General features: G+C 49.1%; 1 protein-coding gene across 2 annotated transcripts in view; it reads right to left on the bottom strand.

Moving 5' to 3' along the window:
* Nucleotides 1–20,004, bottom strand: part of MAP2K7 (mitogen-activated protein kinase kinase 7) — a 46,372-nt gene that overhangs the window by 15,634 nt on the left and 10,734 nt on the right. The window contains exons 2-4 of one of the 2 annotated variants that reach the window (XM_026661380.2): nucleotides 17,492–17,539; nucleotides 667–811; nucleotides 141–207 (exon numbers count right to left, since the gene is read on the bottom strand). In XM_026661380.2, the coding sequence (XP_026517165.1) occupies nucleotides 141–207; nucleotides 667–811; nucleotides 17,492–17,539 (260 nt within the window). The remainder of the gene's footprint in view (nucleotides 1–140; nucleotides 208–666; nucleotides 812–17,491; nucleotides 17,540–20,004) is intronic. The other variant, XM_026661381.2, reaches the window with a different exon arrangement.

Consider the following 20,004-nt stretch of genomic DNA (forward strand, 5'->3'; position numbering starts at 1 on the left):
TTTTAGATCATGCAAGATCTCGTGGTTAAGCCAAGGTGGTCTTTTGCCACATTTTCTATCTTTCCTAACCAGCGGAATAGCTTGCTTTTGGGCCCTTAATAGTGTCCCTTTGAAAAACCTTTGCACTTCTTCCAACTCACCTGCCCTCCTATGGTCAGGTAACCCGTTTGCTTCATGATTTCCTGCAGCTTCTGATCTATCTCTATACTAGAGAGAGAAGTGGAGAAAGTTTGGATGAAGACAACATACCAAATCAAGTGACTGGCTCTGAGAAGGAGGCGCTCCCCTGACATTTACCAGAGGCCAGGTCAGAATCCAAGCTAGGCACTGGCTGAGGACCCAAACCCACCTGTAACAACAGGCTCATCAAGTCTAGTGGTCCCCCCGCCCTGTGGCACTGGATTAGCCCAGTGAGCTGGCTAGCCCACCAGAATAAGGTCAGGCAAATCTCACTGGCTGAGCCAGGTGGCCTGCTCCACCTCATTGGCCAAGCCAGCTGGCCCGCAACACCAGTTTACAGGACATGTACACAAAATAGGTGATTGGTGCAGCAGCACCCTGTAGAGGGAGCCAGCTAGCCAGGCCAAGAACAGCAGCCCCAGGGGTTTCCTTCGTTCAGTCCCATCACCACCACTTGGGAGGTGGTGTCCTTTCCCCACTGCTTACCTCTCCATGCTCCTGGGGATGGGGAAGGATGGCTGGGGCAGGCCCAGCATGTGGCGGGGACGCGGCTGGTGCGTTTGATGCTGGGGAGAGTTCTCCGAGGAAGAGGAGCGGCTGCTGCCATCGTTCGCCAGGGGGAGCTGCAGGGCTGTGGGAGTGAGCGAGAGTCAGGCACTCGGATGCCTGGGTCCCTTTCCACCCTCTGCTCCAGAGAACCCCCCCGTCTGCTGCATCTTATAGCCCCAGATCCCTGTCTGTGTTGCACGGGGTTGTGGGGGCCTCGCTGAAGGAGGATGCAATACCTACAGCCATACTGCTTACCATCCAGCACCCGGGCTTCCAACATGCCCCGTCACTGACACTGCCCATCAGAGAGCAAAGCCCTGTGTGGATGCCACTAGCGGCTGGAATGCACAGCACCAACCCTTCCCCTCGCCCTGGGCCATGCCACCCTGGAGCAAATTGTAGGGAACTATGTTGAACTGGCCTCCATGGGGCGACAGGCCAGGTAAGACATAATGGGTCTTCTCGCATTTACGTTCCATGGTTCAATAAAACAGATTTTCCCACACAGACTGCAAACGCCTGTTTCTCTCTCATACTAGGGTTGCTCACCCCAGGCCTCAGCAAAGTGGTTAACAGCTGTTGGGAGTGACTGTGCTGTGCTGGAATCCCAGTGCTAGATGCACACAGACACACAGGATACAGCTGGGTTTGGGCTGCAGATTGGTCACTGCAAACGATCCTGACCCTTCCTTAGATCAGCTTATCCTGGTGGGTTTATAGCCTGGGCACTGAAGCAGAGACAGAGGCAGCTGGGTGATTTGTCCAAGGCCACCGCAAGTTAGGGTAGGGAACCCAGGCATCCTAGCCTGAGATTTAACCACACGACGGGCGTTGTGTAGCTAAATACCCCTAGTCGCTTTTGCAATTCTCAGCCCTGACTCCCAGCCTGCTGCCCACACTCCCCGCTATGCCGCGGCATGGTCTGCTGTAATTCAGCCGACTGGCACCGACTGGCAGCATGCCTGAAATATAAGGAGTCCATCGGGTGAGATTTAAGGAAGTGGTCAAAGATGGAGCCTCTTCAGGTGTGTCAGTTTCCCGGATCAGTTTCAACATAAACCGTTTGTCCCCATGTTAACAAGGGAAGCAGCTCTGCACCGAAAGGCTGGGAACCTGCCAGAATGAGAAGACGAGAAACCAAGGCCCACTGTTTGCCCTTGGAAGTTTGAGGCGAGGTTTTACTGGGGTAAGTCCATGAACAAGCAGGAAGGTCGCTGTGGTTGTTACCCGGCCTTACCACATTCAATACCACACTGGTAACGGGGAAGAGGGGAAGGGCTGAATCCTCCCATAGGCTTGAAATAAAACAGCCCCTCCCACATACTGGGGCAGGGGAACCATGTGAGGCACAGAGAGTAGCTAGTGCATATGCTCAACAGCTCAGAACATGTGTGGGACACCCTTTCTGAACTTCTTCCCACTCACGTGCCAGAAACCCAGAGCTGTGGCCTCTGCTTGCAGGAGCGCACCTGTAGTTCACATCCAGACCTCACTGCCCAAGGGGGAGGGGCTGTCCTCGAGACTACAGATTCCAGCATACAATGCTGCCAGGTCTCCGAAGAAGTGGAGCACAGCATGCTGGGATGTGTAGTCCGTCCTCTACTCACAGACTGTACCCCCTTGTTGAAGGTAGGGAGGCTGACTGTTGAACTTGATGGGTTGCGCTTTGGCTAGAAAGTTGCTGCCACATTCTGGCCTCACTCTGCCCAAGGCATCGCCCCAGAGGTCAGTGGAGTTACCGCAGCTCAGCAGAGTGGAATCTGGCCCTCGGTATTTAATATTATGCAGCTTACCGCAAGCAGGGGCTTGCTAAAATCATCCCACCTCAAATAATTTCCAGAAACTCCCCACGCCAGCTTTCAATGGCCAAGCCAAACTACCCTACGCTGTTAGCCTGGGCTGAAGGGAACACCCCTCATCCCAAGGGCAAGGCCACTTATGGAATTGCAACAGCTGGTAACCTGGGACTGCAGAGTTATTAGATGAGGGTTCAAAGCACGTTGTGCCCAGGAGGGAAGGGCTGCAGCTGCCGCGATAGGAGAGCTGGTGAAGGGACCCTGATCCTTTCAAACAAAGACATCTAATGCCCATTGACTGAGCCAGAACCCAATTCCCACACACAGGTCAAAGAAGAACCATTTCCCCACATTGCCCCGAAGCAGCTTGAATCTGATCAATTTCAATAGCTTGAAGAATCTTTTACCAAACAAAAATACTTTGCCCTCCTGCCATCAGAGGATCTCAAAGCACATTGGCAAATAAGCTCTGACAAGCCGAGTAAGTATTATTCACCTGATACAGAAGGGCCGGCAGGGAGAGACTTGCCCAGGGCAACCCCAGCAGAACAAGAAGTTGAACCCAGGAGTTCTGGCTCAGTCTCTTTTGCTGAATTTGTTCTAACCACAAGTCAATGCTCCCTTTATAAATTTGCTTCCACACTTGCTGGTGTATCCAAGTGCTGCAATACTAGAATGGAGGACTGCCCAAGCCAGGACTTGAAAACGCTCCGCTCCCATGTGAAGTGATCCAATTCCTCCTGGATCTTTTAAGATCACTCAAGGCTCACTTTGAAAGGTCCCACCGCACTGAAAATATAGGGCCAAACCCTCCAGCGGTGTAAATCAGGGTAGTGCTATTGATGTTAGTGAAGCTATGCTGGGTTACACTGGCTGAGGACTCTGCCCACTGGTTTTTAACAATAAACTACGTTGGCATGTTCCCTCCGGCTTTAACGGCTGCTTGTCAAAGGCTACGTCTTCACTACCCGCCGATCCGGCGGGTAGCAATCGGTTTATCGGGGATCGACTTACCGCGTCTCGTGAGGACGCGGTAAAATCGATCCCTGATCGCTCTGCCGTCGACTCCGGAAATCCACCTCGACAAGAGGCGGCAGCGGAGTCGGCGGCAGCGGTCGGCTTTCCCCCGTCCTCACCGCCAGGTAAGCCGACCTAAAATACGCAACTTCAGCTACGGTATTCACATAGCTGAAGTTGCGTATCTTAGGTCGGAACCCCGCTGTAGTGTAGACCTAGCCAAAGAGAGTGAAGTTCTCTCCCCATCCATGCAAGCAACCACCTCCCCTCCATCATGTCATGATCCAAAGTGTGCCACATCCCAAGGACTTCAATAGCATCCAATTCCAAGCCCAACTAAGTTAAATCAACTTGAGTGGACTTTGGCTCCGACAGGGCGGTGCAATAGCTAGGGCAGCTGGAGATCTGAGTTCTGTTCCCGGCTCTGCCACTGATTTACAAGCAGGGTCCTAGACAAGTCACTTCCCCCTATCTGTGCTTCTGTTTTCCCTCCCACCCTTAGCTTGTGTTGTCTGATTAAACCATCAGATCTCTGTGGCATAGACTGACTGTCTCTGCATGCTGTGCCCAGAGTATGAGGGTCCTGATCTCGGTGGAAGCCACTTGGCACTGATTGTAATATAAATATTTATTTATTATTAATTCTGAGCTCCATAGAAAATGCCCCTAGTTCCAAGCGGCTCACACTGATCACAAAGTGCTTTACAAGAGAGGGCAGTATTATACCCATTTTACATATGGGGAAACTGAGAGGGGCCATGACATGCCCAAGGTCCCAAAGCAGAGCACAGATGGGACTAGAACCTATACCCATCGTATCCCAGCCCAGGATGTGCCGCAGTCAGCCACACTTCCTCCCCAACTCAATAGGAACACTAGGTATTCAAAAAATCTGGCCCAAACTGAGCCTGGAAGGACCTGGTTCCCAAATTCTGGGCTGTGAAACCAGTGATCGGGGTCCAATTGGGCCAGGTGCTGTAGATCCCCCTTGTCCCCTGATCAAGCTTGGGGTCCCCATCATGCTGGGTGCTGCAGACACATGATGAGAGACTTTCCCTGCCCCCAAAAGCACACAGTCTAAATAGACAGAGGGGAAACTGAGGCACAGAGCAGGGAAGTGATTCACAGGAGGTCCCACAGCAGTTAAATGGCAGAGTCAGGAACAAAACCCAGGTGTCCTGATTCCCAGGGCAGTGGCTGATCTGCTGAACCACATGCTGTAAAACCACAAAACTTGGCAGGAGGCCTTAGGGACCGGTGGAGTCTGCCAACACCCTGTCTGCACAGTGGGTTTGCCCCAGTTACTGCACCACTGTGCTGACACCCGAGCCCGCTTCACACCAGGTCAACCTGGCCTGGCATTGAGGAGGTGGGGGCTGCGCCAGTGGTTTGCTGCACTGCTGCCCACCGATGGCTGAAATCCCCACTTGTGGAAAAGGCCTGAAAACCACTCCACAGACCAGGTCTGAAACTGTCCCTTTAACCGCATCTCACCCAGCTGTCCAAAGGGGAGAAGATAGCTACCACACAGGGTGGCTGGCTAGGAGATCTAATGTCTGAGGGGTGGCACGCGGTAGCAGGTTAGGTCTGAGACCACAGCTGGGATCTAAGGCCTAGCTCTGAAACTGGCCAAAATTTGCAGATGTGACTTGAATTTCAGCACTTAGGGTCCACAGGAGCTAGGGGCATCCAGCACCTCTAACAATAGAGCCTTGTAGCATCTACCAGCCCCAGTCAGGGATCATGCCAGGTGCTGTACAAACACAGAACACAGACAGACCTTACCCCAAAGAGCTACATCCAATCAACCTGCTCTGAACCCCACAGATGGTTGGAATCTCCATTTGTCTAATTTCCTCTGGAAGCTGGTACCACAGTATTATGGGTTCTATCTCCTGGCTCTGGGAGGAGCCATGAGACCTAGGAGGTTAGAGGTGGGGAGATGGGAGTCAGGACTCCTAGGTTCTGTTCCTGGCTCTGGGAGGGGAGTGGTATCTACTGGTTGGAGCAGGGGAATGATACTGGGATTCCGGATTCTCATCCCACCTTCTTGCTGCATGACCATGGAACAAGTCCCCTTCTCCACTGGCTGAATGAGAATAACCCTCATCTAAGTCATCTCAAAGTTGACACCCAAAACCACCAGTCAGTTCTGGAAGAGCTGGCCTGACTGCATGGCCTTGGGCAGATCACGGTATCGGTGGCTTGGTTACCCACCAGCAAAACAAGGATAACACTGCCCTATAACCCAGCCTCCGAGGGAGGCAGTCTGAATGTTTGCCAAGTGGCATTACTGCAGAAAACTTTTGAGCCCCTTGGTTATAAAGGAAACACAAGAGGAAGCTACTGGGCAAATCCCTCAGGAATCAGGCCATGATGGAAACCGAGATATCCCACTGCTTATACTATTTGAATGGGGCTTTAGCAAACAGGATTTGAAGCACTGCCTGGGTAATCTGGCTTCACGGCCTCCCCTGAACCTTTCGATTTGCTCAAGGAATAGCTGCGCTATAGTGCAATTCCAGGACAGCGTCGGTTTCAATGGGATGCATTCCACGGCTGGCTTTGTAAGGAAACAGGAGCAGTGTTCAGTAACACAGAGGCAGGCTCTTTCTCCTGACTGTATTGGACCCTGCAGGATTAGCATCTCTGAAAAAAAGAGACAGCCCGGGACAATGTAGAGAAGCTGACACCCATTTTTCTAAGCAGGGCAGTATTAGGAGTCCGAGGTTTGTCCCTGTAGCGGGTTCTCTCTCTCCAGGGTAAGCTGTATTCCTTCATCTTTAATAATCTGTCTCCTTTTTTAGGGGGAGAGGGCCAATGTGCTTCATTAACACACGCCACATTCTAATGAAGGCGCAAGGTACCATTGTGGTGAATACAGTTACAAAATAGGAGAGACCCATTGGGCCCAATCCTGCCTCCAGGGAGCTTGTTGAGAATTTTCTGACGAATCTCCTGCTTCAAAATATTTTTGGGGGGAAAATCGAAATTGTTGAAAGGTCCCTTTTTACAGTTCAGTTCAAAATGACTTTCTGGTTCAAAATTTTAGTTAATTTACACTACAAAGATTTAAAAGGCTAAAATCAAAATCAAGCATTTTGAACTGATCAAAACAAAACATTGCAATTGACACAAACCAAATTGTTTTCCCCGGGTTACTGAACATTTGTGAATGTTTTCTCAATTTTGACTTTTCTTCCTGCTTTGGAACATGGAAAATGCCAAAATCTTGAAAACTCTCACAGGACAAGAAAATCATTTCCCGCCTAGCTCCAGTGCTGAGCACGCTGGATCTGACCCAGCAAAGCCGATGGAGTTCTCAACACCTTGTAGGACTGAACCGCTGGAGGGCACAACGAATTGTCCTTAAAAGTACCTGGATTTTAAGGTCACAAGGGACCAATGTGATCATCTAGTCTGGTTTCCTACATGACACAGGACCCTTACATGTGTGTACTGTCACAAGATGACTGGCCCCTTTAAGAAGGGGTGAGGTCCAGTGCATCTGGACTGATACTTGCTTCCCAACTGGGCATAAGGGAAGGCACTGGGGCCTTATAACAGGTCTGTGCAGGAGCCTTTATTCCCCACAGTGTCTGTAGGCCTCTGTCAACACCCACCTGCATTTATAACGCCCAGGTGCCAACCTTACGCCCAACTGGGAAGCAGGTATCAGTGCAGGTGCCCTGGAACCAGCCCCCTCTTAAAGAGGCCAGTCACCCTATGACAGTTGCTAACAAAACACTGATTAGAACAAAGAATGTTTCAGTCTCATTTTGCTTTTCACCATTTAGTCCGTGTTCCTTTTGGTGTCTCACAGACAGTGAAACTGAGCCAGTCAGTTTCAGGTGGCATTTGTATTTTGTTAAGTCAGTTTCACTTTCTGATTGTGAGCTAGGATCACAAGGCTGCTGTGTTTCAGTCTGACCTAGGGGACGGTTTTAGAAGGTTTTCTAGTCCGACTTGCGGCATAAAAAAGGCAAGCGAATTTCACCCAGTACAACTGCGTATCAAACCTAAACTTATTTAACACTTTATGGAAAAAGAAACTCAGGCGAAAGCAGCTGTTCGACCTCGGCTGGTAGAGCCAGTTTTTCCCACAAAACACAAATTTAAGACCTAAATTCCCTGACAGACTTTCTAGGGCCCAAGACTCCCACAATCCCATAACGTAGCTAAAAGCTTGGTCCTGCCCCATTGGAATCATTGGCCAGGGACTTCAAACGGAGACAGGTCTGGGGTCACAATGCTCTGCAGGCAGCTAGATTTGCTTGAGAGGGGTCTCCACTTACCAAATTGTAGGCAAGTGTCCGGATCCCCAGCTAGTGTAAACTAGCATCTTTCCACTGGAGTCCATGTGGCCAGATCCCCAGCGGACATAAACTGGTATCTTTCCATTGGTGTCAGTGAGTCCAGGTCCCCAGCTGGTTTAAACTGGAATCTCTCCACTGGAATCAATAAGGCCAGATTCCCAACTGGTGTAAAGCAGTCTCAAATTATTGGAGTCAATGGGGCCAAATCCCCAGCTGGTGTAAATCCATCTCACTCCACTGAAGTCAATGGAACCAGATCCCCAGCTGGTATAAACTGGCGTTGCTCTACTGAAAGCAGTGGGCCAGCTGGTGTAACCTGGCCTAGCTAATCTGGGTACCTCCACTGGAATCAACAGAGCTTTATATAAGTCAAGAATCTGGACCAAAGTCTCTTCAGCCCTCGCGTCTGATATGTGCTCCCCCTGCATGCACAGCAGTGGGAACTCCGGGGACTCGTGTGCTGCTGTACAGGTAGGAGAGAATTCTGCCCCAGGGGCTCTATCCTACCAGCAGCTGAGTGCCCTTCGCGTTCAATGACCTCAGGGGCTGCCGTCACGCTGCACACTGGAGGATCTGGCCCTAAGAAGGCAAGTTCCATATAAAACATAGCAAAGGCCTCTAGCCACACCAAGGGGGTTTCCAATCCAAGGCTGCGAGGACGCACCTGTGCAATGGTTATTAGGGATTCTGGGGGAGACTTTCTGAAGTGCCCAAGGAATTCAGGAGCACTGCTCCCACTTACTTTCCAGGGGGCTCATGCTCCTAAATCCCCTGGGCACTTATCAAAACCCCCCCCCCCCCCCCCCCGCTTCCTGGACTCGAGTCCCCCAGGACTGTGTGAATGGAGCACGGGAGACCATACTGTATTATCCAAAGTGATTCCTGCACATACATTCAGGATTAAAATGATCACCCAGGTCAAGGGCTGGAGGGAGCTGCCCTCCAGGCCAAGAACCACAGGCTGGGATGTGTCAAGGGTATATAGGGAGCACAAAGCGGGGATCATTCTGGATCAGAGAGCCACACCCCCAGTGACACGTTCCCTGCGACTGCAGAGGGAAGCAGGGCTGGTTGATGGGGGCTGGGGAAGGAGGAGTGGAAGTCCACACTCCTGCCCCTCTAATGAACTGCAGAGTAACTGATGGAGAAAAGAGCCACCAGGATGCTCCGATTTAAGAGTAGTTGGGCATTTTCCTGATTAAATCACCTGTTAAAACAGCACGGGCTGCCTACAGGATCTCCTACATTTAGTGTCCGTACTGCCAGATGGGGCCACTGTGATCCAACAGGCCGACCACCTGCATGACACAGGCCAGACAATTTCACCCAGCCACCCCTCCATTCAGCCCGTATCTGGTGGTTGAGCTAGTCTATAATTCTGATCTCTGTGACCATAGGTTTTATTACCATCTGTATCTCTTCACAATGTGGTTCAGCGTGCAAGACCCCAACCCCAACCCCACCCCCACCCTCTGGTTGCTTCAGCCTCCCCACTCCCCAGGATTCGAAATCAGACTCCTCCCACCTGCCCTTCCCCGATTCCACTTCTACAGCACACGCCTTGCTCATGCTCTCCATTCCAGAAGCCTGCATGCTACTCTACTGTCCGGGCATGCAATCTAACAGCTCCCCGGTTTGTCGGATGGAGAACCAACAAGGCAGGGAGGGGAAAACATGCTGCAGGCAGAGGTCAGCCACTCCAGTGTATGCTCAGAGGGGTTAAATTAAAGGGGAGTGGTGTGAGGGTGGGAGTGGAAGAGAAAGAAGGCAGAGGGGGAAGCAGAGAGGCTGCCAGTGAACATAAAACCAAAGGGGTGTGCGTAAGACAGGAGGGCAGAGAGAAAACCACCATTTAGGCCTGGTCTACACTTAGACTGGAATAGCTGTGTCGGTCAAGGGTGTGACACCCCCCACCCACCCCCAGCAACAGAGCTATGCTGACAAAGCCTCCAGTATGCACGCAGCCATGTTGAGTGAAGGGAGCTTCTGGCAGCAGAACTAACATCGGTTTGGGAGGCGGTGGTTCTACAAGAGCAGACAAACTCCTGTAGACACAGCCTGTGACTGATCGCATGGGGTGGGGGGGTGCAGCTGCAAGCAACTTGGGCTGTTGGTGACTCCCAGACCTGCAGGAATTGCCCATGGGCTGGGCTAAGTGCCTAAAGCAGAGGATGGGTGCTGCATACTGCTCCAACCAGACTTGGTCTCTGGGTGAGGACGGCCTTTAGAGGCAGCCACGGGAGCTCAAGAGAAGCTATCTTTCCGCAGGTCACTTAGGCATTACGATGATGGCCGAGGTCTTGTCTATTTGTCCCAATCCCACCACTGGCACAGGCTGGCAAAGCCGTGGTTTGCACCGGTGCAGCATGAACACAGGTCAAACTGGGTCAAGGCCAACCAAGGCTTGCAGCAAGGGGTTTCCACCAGTGGCTGGCATCAGAGCAAATCCCCAGCACTGGCAAAGCAGCACAGGGCATGACCAGGGAGAGTAACAGGATTAAATGTATTAAGGAGGAATTTAGGCTGATGATGAGAAAAATGGTTGCTGACAGTTTGACCTATTCAACGTGGAATGGTACCTCCCATTTCTCTCTCCCCCCCCCCCCCCCCCCACAAATCTTTGTTTGGGATGTTTGAAATGGGACCGCCCAACGGGCTCTGTAGGGAATGATCCTGTACTAGGCAAGGAGGAATTAACCTAATGTGTCTGACTAGGGATTTTGAGGCAGTTCCTCCAAGTATTCAGGCTCCTAACGTCCAGTGATGGGGCCCTTTCCTTTCCTAGCAGGCAGGGAAGACAACTCTTTTTAGGAGGGCACTGGGTGGAAATCCCACGTTTGAGACCCAATTATCAGTGAATGTGGGACATATTTTATCACGTCTATTGCAGTATCATCTAAAAGCCCCAGACATGGACCCCTCTGTGCCAGGGGTTGTACCATGCTCTGCGGGGTTTAGGTGAGGATTTCGAAAGGAGCGAAGTGGCCAAATGCCACTGAAATTCAATGAAAGTTGGGTACCTATTTCCTTCAGGATCTTTCAAATTCCCAGCCTTCACCACTGCCTGCTCTGCAGGTACAACCAGACAGAGACAGCTGAGTGATGGGAGACTCCCCCATTGCTGTCAGGGGCACAAAAATCAGTCTGCTTTTGAAACAAAAACATCAAGAGGTAAGGGTTTTTCAAAGGTGATTTTAGTGCACAACTTCTGAGATCTTTAAAGGGGGTCTCATTTTCAGAAAGGAGGGGGTGCTCAGCCTTTTGTGAAAAAAACTCAGGCCCGTTTAAGGTGACTCAGGTTGCTTCCCCTTTTCCCCCAAACGGAGTCACACAAAATCACCAGCCACTTTGGAAGCTCTTGGCCAGGATCCCTCACTACTGGATTGGAATTGAGAGGGACATGATGGTTGATTTGCAGCCCTCCTGCACTGCTACTATTCTAGAGTCAGATGCTCTCCTGGTCCACTTTGTCAGGACTGGAACCAGATCACTGGATGATCTGCCATGAGTTTCCTTAGTAATCAGGCAGTTTCTGAACCCATCACCAATTATCAGCGTTTAAGCACCAGGGAGACATGGTCCATGTGTTGTCTATTTGCTACCTAGTTTTCAAGATGGATTTTAATTAATGAAGATTGTTGGTGCGTCAGCCACCCCAGCACCGAGGGATGCCCACACCCAGTGTCAGGGCCCCCATCTAAGGGCTGCTAGGCCTTGAGATCAACACAAAAAGGAAGGAACTGGCAAAAGGAATGAAAGAGAAACATACAAAGAAAGAAAACTGAGGTCAAACAAGGAGTAAAAAGGGACATTAAAAAAATCTACACCAGGATGGGGGCACCTCTCTCTGATGGAGTGAAGCTACAGAGAGCTGGGCTCAGAGTCCTTGTGGGCTGCATGGGCCCAGTCACCCCACCAGGACCACAACTGCACCTCCATAGGCATCTCCTAGGAGCAAGTGGCACCCTCCAAGCAAGCAGCAGAGGTCGTGTCTCTGCAGCTGCAGAGATGCCATGAAAGTGACCAGAAGTTCCTACCTGCTTCAAGCAGACGGAAAAGTGGGGTGCGACTGTGTATTGTGCCCATTGACTTCAGCAACGTGGCAACAGGCAGAGCTGCCTCCCCAGCAGGACTAGTGCAGTCTGGGCACAAATAAAGCCATGTCAGCTGACATGGCTTAACTCCCATGGACTGGGTCTCTGGAGAGTCTGATCTGACCTTACATTGCAGATCTGCTCCAGCTGAAGGCTTCCAATCATGCGTGAGTCAGTAGGGAGCAGAAAAAATAAACGAACTCTTCTCTCCACTCCTCATCCCACCACTTCTACACTAAGCCCAAACTCATGGAAACAAAGTGTGCACAGAAGGGCTGGTCTACACAGGGAACTTACATCAGCACAGCTCTGTCTCAGGGGTGTGAAAAATCCACACTTCTGAGGGATGTAGCTATGCCGACCTTACCCTGGGTGTAGACACCACTAGGTTGATGGAATAATTCTTCATAAAACTAGCTACCACCTCTCGGGGAGGTGGATTACCTACCCCTCCTGTCAGCGTAGGTAGTGTCTACACTGAAGAGCTACAGTGATTTAAATGTAGACATACCCTAGGTCAGTGGAGAGGAAAGGGTTAAGCTGCCTTTAGTTATGGGTGAGTTATCAATTTAATCTGGAATTCCCAAATCAGTTGTGAAAATCCTCACCTCACACCCAGATAGCGTGTGTAAGATATTTGGGCACAGGGACATTTACAAATGCATTAAAAAGCCCATTATGAAGTTGCACAAGACTCAACTGTACCTTTTTAGGGATTTTAAACAATTGGGCCTAGTATCCAAGGATCACAAAGTGCTTTGCAACAGTCACCCTGGTGAGCTAAGGAAATAGCTACAATTTTCCAGGTGGGGAAACTGAGGCACAGGAAAGTGACTTGTCTCAGTGGCAGGGCTCGGAATAGAATCCAGGAGCAGAGACAGCAGGCCACATACAGAAATCAGTGGCACAGCTGGACACAGAACCCTGCAGTCCTGACTACATATCCCAGCCAGGTCAGATCAGACCACCACAGTCAGCAAGGATCATTCCTGGGATCCCTGCTGATTGGGGTGGTCTAGGCTGATCAACCTGGACTATGTAGTGTCTGTATTATACACATTTCTGCAGGACTCGGATTGTCTCTTAGACAAACTGGGCGGTGACAAGAGTCACTGTGGGTCTAAACAGGACAACGCTGGGCAGCCCTGACGTTAACTAGCCTCTCACCATTTTGGAAACTCTTATTTGATGAATCAGAATTTCAATAGCAAATTACATTTCCCCCTCCTGCCAGTCAATCATCTTGCATGAATGACTTCCTGATTAAAGCTTTACGGGAAGTAACTGAGCTGCTTTGAAACAACAAGCCTGCAGCCAGCAAACAACCTCAGGTCAGGTCAGAATTTGGATGGGAGACCTTCAACAGAAGCCCCAGGGTGTGACAGAGGCGCTCAGTACCAATCCCAACGCCACAGTGTGGGCGTGCTGCGCTGCGCTGCAGAAGTTGCTGTCATTTGAAAATATCCTGACCATTTGTACTCCTTAAAAATTCCATGACACTTCCCCTAGGAGGGAGGTTTTGTTTTAACTCTAGTGTCCTAGCAAAATTTCAATTCGAGTAGTTGCAGATGGCCTACTTAAAAATCCTCCTCTTGAATTTTCAGCTGGATACAGTAATGTAATTTCTGCCTGCAAACAATTATGCTGTTAAAGTGCTGCAGTGTTCCACCCCAGAAGTGGCAGCATTTCAATGCTGGGTGAAGCAATCCAAACACATCCATCACCTGCTTCCCAGAGGGGGCCTGAGAGGGTTAAATGGAGGAATGTTTACGAACCATGTTGAGATCCTTGGATGGAGAGCGCTAGAGGAGGGCCAAAGTCCCTCGGTCTCTGTTTTCCCTCTTTGTCTATTTCAACTGTAAGCTCTTAGGGGAAAGCACTTTCTCTTCCTCTGTTTCTACAGCACACTGGGCCTCTGGTCTCGCTGGGGGCTTGCAGGTGCTAGTATAATAAAAATAGGTCAAAATTTTCCAAGAAGCCCAAGGTAAATGGGACCCATATTCCACTGAATTTCAACAGCTGCCTAATTCCCAGCGAAAATAAATAACACTAACATATTTGGGATTTAAAAGTGAACAGTAAAGCTTTCTAAAGATAGACTGCCCCCACCAAATCAGTGACACAACATAAGGCGCAGACATGCTATCTATAAATCTATCTAAGTGTCTGACTCTGCTACTCATCCCCCTAGTATCTGGGTGCCTTCCACATTAAATCAATAGCAATGGGGAGTCTTTGGCACTTGTTTGCAGAGTCAAAACTGCTCATGTTTCTGATCTGTTTATTTTTAGATGTTACTAATTTCTTCTTTTTCTTGGTGGGAGGGTTGTGAATGTCATTCTTAATTCATCGCCATACAGCTGTTGTTAAACGTTTAGGTTCTTACAGACGTGCAAAGACCCAAGTCCGGCATTTCCCGTGACCACAGTAGAAATACTGGGAATTAAACTGTTTCCCTGTCTTAAGGGCACATGATGGCTCAATCATTTTCCAGCAATGGACGTTATGAACTCTGGCCCTAGCAGACTGAAAAGCTTTTCAGTTCCCCCTTTAACTGTGAACATGATGGGTTTGAATGTGACCCTCACAGGCATGAAGCACATGGCATTGCTTCCCATGGCAAAAAGCTACATGAAAAGTGCATAGAGGCTTGGGTTTTAAAGGATGATTTTTGAGCCTCAGTCTTACCATGGTCTGAGGCTCTGGGCATGCTCTTGAAGCGAGGAACTCTCCTCCCAGAGCTGGGGATCAGAGTGTGGCCTAATGCTTAGGGCAGGCCACTGGGAGTCAGGATTCCTGAGTTCTATTTCCATTACTAAGGTTTTAATAACCTTACTGGGCTACTGAGCACCTTGGTGGCAGGGGAGTATTCAAAAAGAAAAAAAAATAAGAGATAGCTGTATAAATAATACAATGACTCGCCACTGGAGAATCTCAAAGCGCTTTACAGTGAATACTTATCTACCTAACAAAGGAGGGGAGCCCCACCTCCATTTGAGAGCTGGGAAAAGAGAGGCACAGGGAGGTGAGGGACTTGGCCAACGTCACCCCAGAGGCCAGGAGCAGAGCCAGGAACAGAACCTAGGTGTCTGGATTCCCAGCCTGCCGCCGTAATGGGGGCAAATGGATATCTTCTATACAGATGCTTCGAAAAGACTGTGTCAAAGGTAGGGCGGTCACCAACAGGAGGCTCAGAAATGCTGGTGGGAATCGCCATGGCATCTGAATTTCTGCCTGCTGCAATGAAATCATGTGTTCATTGCACTGTTTCAGGAGTGGACAGTTCAATGCAATACGTTCAAGGCTGGGAATCAACGAATACTGTATTCTTTTTCTGGCCTAGAAAAGAGACAATTACAATTTTTAAATAAAAATAAATACTATTTCATAGTTCACTGTCCGGGAAATTCTGCAGGACAAAGTCTATCAGCACAGTGTTACAATTTGATATCGGTGTGTGGGAGAGATGTAAAACACAGCAGAAAAAATTGTCAGACAATCATTGTACATTTAAACTAAACCTTTCATCCTGAAGGACACTAGACTAACCAGCTGCAAAAAAACCCAACAGTGAGATTGCTTCACCTGCCACTCTCAGATGCAGCTGACTCTGGGATCAGCACAATAGCTACTTAACAGTGCACAGCAACGCAAATCACTGCAAAACAATCCAATGTTGGGATTGCTTCACTGACGACAGTCAAAAGTGGTTGAATTTGGGGTGGAACGCAGTGCACAGCATCTCTAAACAAGTTTAGGGCAGGAAGTGAAGAAACCTGTTCCCAAATGCAGCTGCAAGGGGAATTTAGGCAGACTGGATGTAATGAACAGAACTGGAGTCTGGAAACCAGGACTACCCCGCAAATCTCATAAAGAGAACAGGAGATCTTTAATGACCATAAGAAGTTGTAAACTCCTTTCTGTGTGGTCAAGCTCCAGGGTTCAAATATTATGCATCTGGTCCCAAAAATCATGAGACTGGCTTTTTAAAAAAAAAAAAAAATCATCACAGGGTTCTTTTTTTTTAAAAAACACACAAAAATTATTGTATTCAACATTTTATTTGCTTTCTGATTTATGAGCCTTTAGGATTCATGTTTTTCAGCTTCTTTCTGCAGCCATGAAGGCTGAAAATTATTTAAAAAAGAAGAAAGCTGAGATCCTCATGGAATCACATGACTCCAAGAGCTGAGGCTTTAAGAAACACACCCAATAATGTGAGACTCAGGATAAACGTGTAAGAACTGGGGACACGGCCAGACAGGCATTCGTCCAGAAGATGGCCACTCTAGCAGCACATCAATGCAGAGAGCACGCTGTGTTGAGAACTGACTCAGTGAGAAGAGTACCCCCTAATAAGCCACTAACACCACTTCTTGGGACGCCCATCCAAGTACTGACCTGGTTTGGCTCTGTTTAGCTTAGGAGATACAAAAGACTCTCAGCCCAGGATGGTAAAAATTTGGAAGTGCCACTTCACTTCTCTAAGAGTCGGACTCTCGGGGAAGCTCTCTGCTCCAGCCAGAGAGATATGGAGGCCCATACAGCTGGAGAGTTGGCTTGTGGTTAAGGCATTAGAGTGGGACTCCCTGTGTGATCTGTGAAATGGTGAGAATAACCCTTCCTTTCACACACACTCAGCTATTTAGACTAAATTCTTCAGGGAAGGGACTCTCGCACCTGTGTGTATGCAGCTCCTGGCACAGTGGGACCTGGATCTCAGTTCGAGTTCTCTAATACAGATGATAATCACACTAAGATTCCTCCAGAGGTCCCGGGTGGTTCTTCAAATGGGAATGTAAATGTTTTGGGGGGTTTATGTGGAAGGCAGATAAAAATACCTCCCGCTTTTGTGCTAAGCCACCTGGTGGCCATCCACCATATTTAATTCATGGCTGTGCCGTCGACACAGTATTTAAGCCTTCCCCAGAAATCCAGCCCCTCGTGGCTATCAAGGAGTGTACAGCGCTCGGAGAACAGGGATGTCAGCCCAAATGTCCTGACCGAATTCCAACATGGAAAAATGCTGCCTTCCTAACATTGCTGCGGTAGTTTCAATTGGACACGGGATTCTTCTTCACTTGCTAGCTTACAATGCTGAGAGCACACTGCTGGTGTGTGCTGTTCAATGGCTGCTGCGTTCCAGCCCAGAAGTGGCTGCGTATCAGTAGTGGAGGCGAGGATTGCCTACCTATAGTCTGGGGGTGTTTAATACTTACCTGCTTCTGGAATGTGCTTTGAGAGCCTCAGATGGCAGGTGCAGTGGCCAAAGCTATTCCAGTGGTGGAGGGACAGGAAAGCATGTGGGCAAGCAGAGCCATGTTCCTACGGGAGGCCTTACCTAATGCTGTTCCTAGCTGTGAATGGTCATGTGTGCTCGATCAATGGTGGTGGTAACAGGTGGATATGGGAAAGACGGGGGAGGGGAGGAGGAGACAGACAGGAGGGAAATCAGACAGGTGGCATTTCTATGCAGTTGAAGGAAGCGTTAAGTAAATGATGCAGGAAATCCAAGCTGCGATGATAAAAAGTTTGGTACCTGCTCGTTGGGACGGAGCGGGAGCAGGGCTTAGAGTGATCACAATAACTGGATTGGGAAAAGGAAGAAAAAAACAACACGATAAATCACAACAGAAACAATCGAGTCATCAAAAGAAATCAAATCATATTCCGGGCGGGGGGCGAACTGATTCCAGGGGAGGGATGGAGAATGGTGAGAAACCAACAGAGGTCAACAGACAAGGTGAAAAATGGGATGCACCATACAGTGATGTACCTCGGAGCCCTGGGCAGCCATTCCCCAAGTGTCTCAAATGTGCAGGCAGCAGCTGTTCCCTTCCCATCTCCTTCCACTGCAGCAAACTCTCTGTAGACCATTCCTCCATGCTGGTGCCCCGGTCTCCCTGCCAACCTACCTGGGCCATGTCCCTGTTACCTCCCTCCCATTAAGTCAGGCACGCTCTGCCTCATCACAGTGCTTGGGCTGCTTACAATTTGGAGGCTCATGATTCCACCTCCTTCCCAACAGAGTCTGCAGGATTAATCTAAATCCAGAAGGAACCATTGTGATCATCTGGTCTGACCCCCTGAACAACAGAGGCCACATTTCACCCACTCAATCCCGCATCAAGTCCAATAACTTCTGGTTAAGCCAGGGCAGAATCTTTTAGAAAGACGTCAAATCTTGGAATTATAGACTTCAAGTGACAGAGAACCCACAACAGCCTTTGGTAAATTGTTCCAATGGTTAATTCCGCTGTACCTTATTCCTAGTGTGAATTTATCTTTCAGCCACTGGATCAAGCGATGCCTTTGTCTGACAGATTAAAGAGCCCTCTACTATCACAGCTCACCTCCCCACTTACAGACCATGATCAAGCCAACTCCTAATCTTTCTGACGATCTATGAGAGATTGTGCTCATGTCTCTTCCAGACCCTCTTCCCGATTCTGAACCTTTTCCAATTTTCAACATTCTTTTTGAAGTGTGGACATCAGAACTGGATGCAGCATCTGGCAATGTTCTCACTAATACTGTATACTGAGGTAACACCATCTCCCTACTCCTACTTGATATTCTCCTATCTATAAAGCTAAGGAGCACAATAGCCCTCAGCCACAGCACCGCACTAAGAGCTCACGTTCAGCTGATCATCTCTAATGACCCAGAGTCCTTTTTAGAGACACTGCTTTCCTGGATACAGTGCCCCATGCCATTACGATGACCTACATTCTTTGTTCCTAGGTGTATGATCTTCCATCGGGCTGTACTAAAAACACATGGTGCTCAAATGAGTCCAGCTCACCAAGAGATCCTGACCACTCCGTATAACTGACCTGTCCTTATCACTACTCACCATTAAACCAACCCTTGCGTCAGCTGCAAATTTTCCCAACACACATTTTATCTTCTAGACCACTGACAAATAGCATTGGGCCAGGAACAATTGGGGCCAATAGCACTGGCCCAGGAACATTGGGCCAATTACTTTTGGAGATCTATTTAATACTGGCTGCACTGATTTCATACAGTACCAACATTTTACTTACATAAAGCACAGCAGGGGGCTCACAGATTCCAACGTCAGAAGGGACCATTGAGATCATCTAGTCTGGCCTCCTGTATAACAGGCCAGAGACCTGCCCCAAAATAATTTTTAGAGCAGAGCTTTTACAAAACCATCCAATCTTGATTTAAAAATCGTCAGTGATGGAGAATCCACCACAACACTTGGTAAATTCTTCCAACGGTTAACTACTCTCATTGTGTAAAATATACACCTTATTTCCAATCTGAATTTGCCTAGCTTCAACTTTGTTCCTGGCTGCTTAAAGTGGTACAGTTGCCTGACAGGATTAAGAGACAGTAGCTCATCACGGAGTTCACCAGGTCTGGAAATTTTGCTTGAGACTCTCTCCGACGGATGTAGGCTAGGCAGGCGTCTGTCAAATCATTCGCTATAATTACAACCCCAGAAGGCATCTGATGCCTGACTTTTCCACCCCTCCCCCAACCTGAACAGAAGTGGCCACCCCCACCTCACATAACCTTTCACTTCCCAGCTCAGTGAGCGTCTTGTAAAAGGAGAATTAAATGAAGTACAGAGAACTGTACAGAATCCAAAACTGGCAGCAGATGCACACGTAGGCACAAAGCATAGCTCTGCTTTAAAGAGCAACTTCACTTACTCCTCAGGCCTGCCTCTGTATATGTGCTGGAGTCCGATCCGCTGACTGAAATAACTAAAATAGAATTTCCCTGCTTTTTACTCCTCCTAGCCCATAGGGAGAGCTGGATTTGCTTCCTTCTTGTGCATCACCAGGATTGTTTAAGTTCCAATCAGTTATGCCTGGACAAATGCACTAAGGGGACAGGAATCACCAAGGGTCACTTGATGCCCAAGAAGGAATGGATCCAGCTTGACTCAGACCCCAGGCTTAGTTTGTAGCACTGGAAATTAAGGGACGGCCACGCCCATCTGACTGGGGACCACAATGAACATATAGTCCCCTCCCCCAGGGCCATTTGGACAGTCACTTCTCAGTTGTACTC

The sequence above is a fragment of the Terrapene carolina genome, unplaced genomic scaffold (genome assembly GCF_002925995.2).
Source record: "Terrapene carolina triunguis isolate 2854851 unplaced genomic scaffold, T_m_triunguis-2.0 Scaffold1054, whole genome shotgun sequence".
NCBI lineage: Eukaryota > Metazoa > Chordata > Testudines > Emydidae > Terrapene > Terrapene triunguis.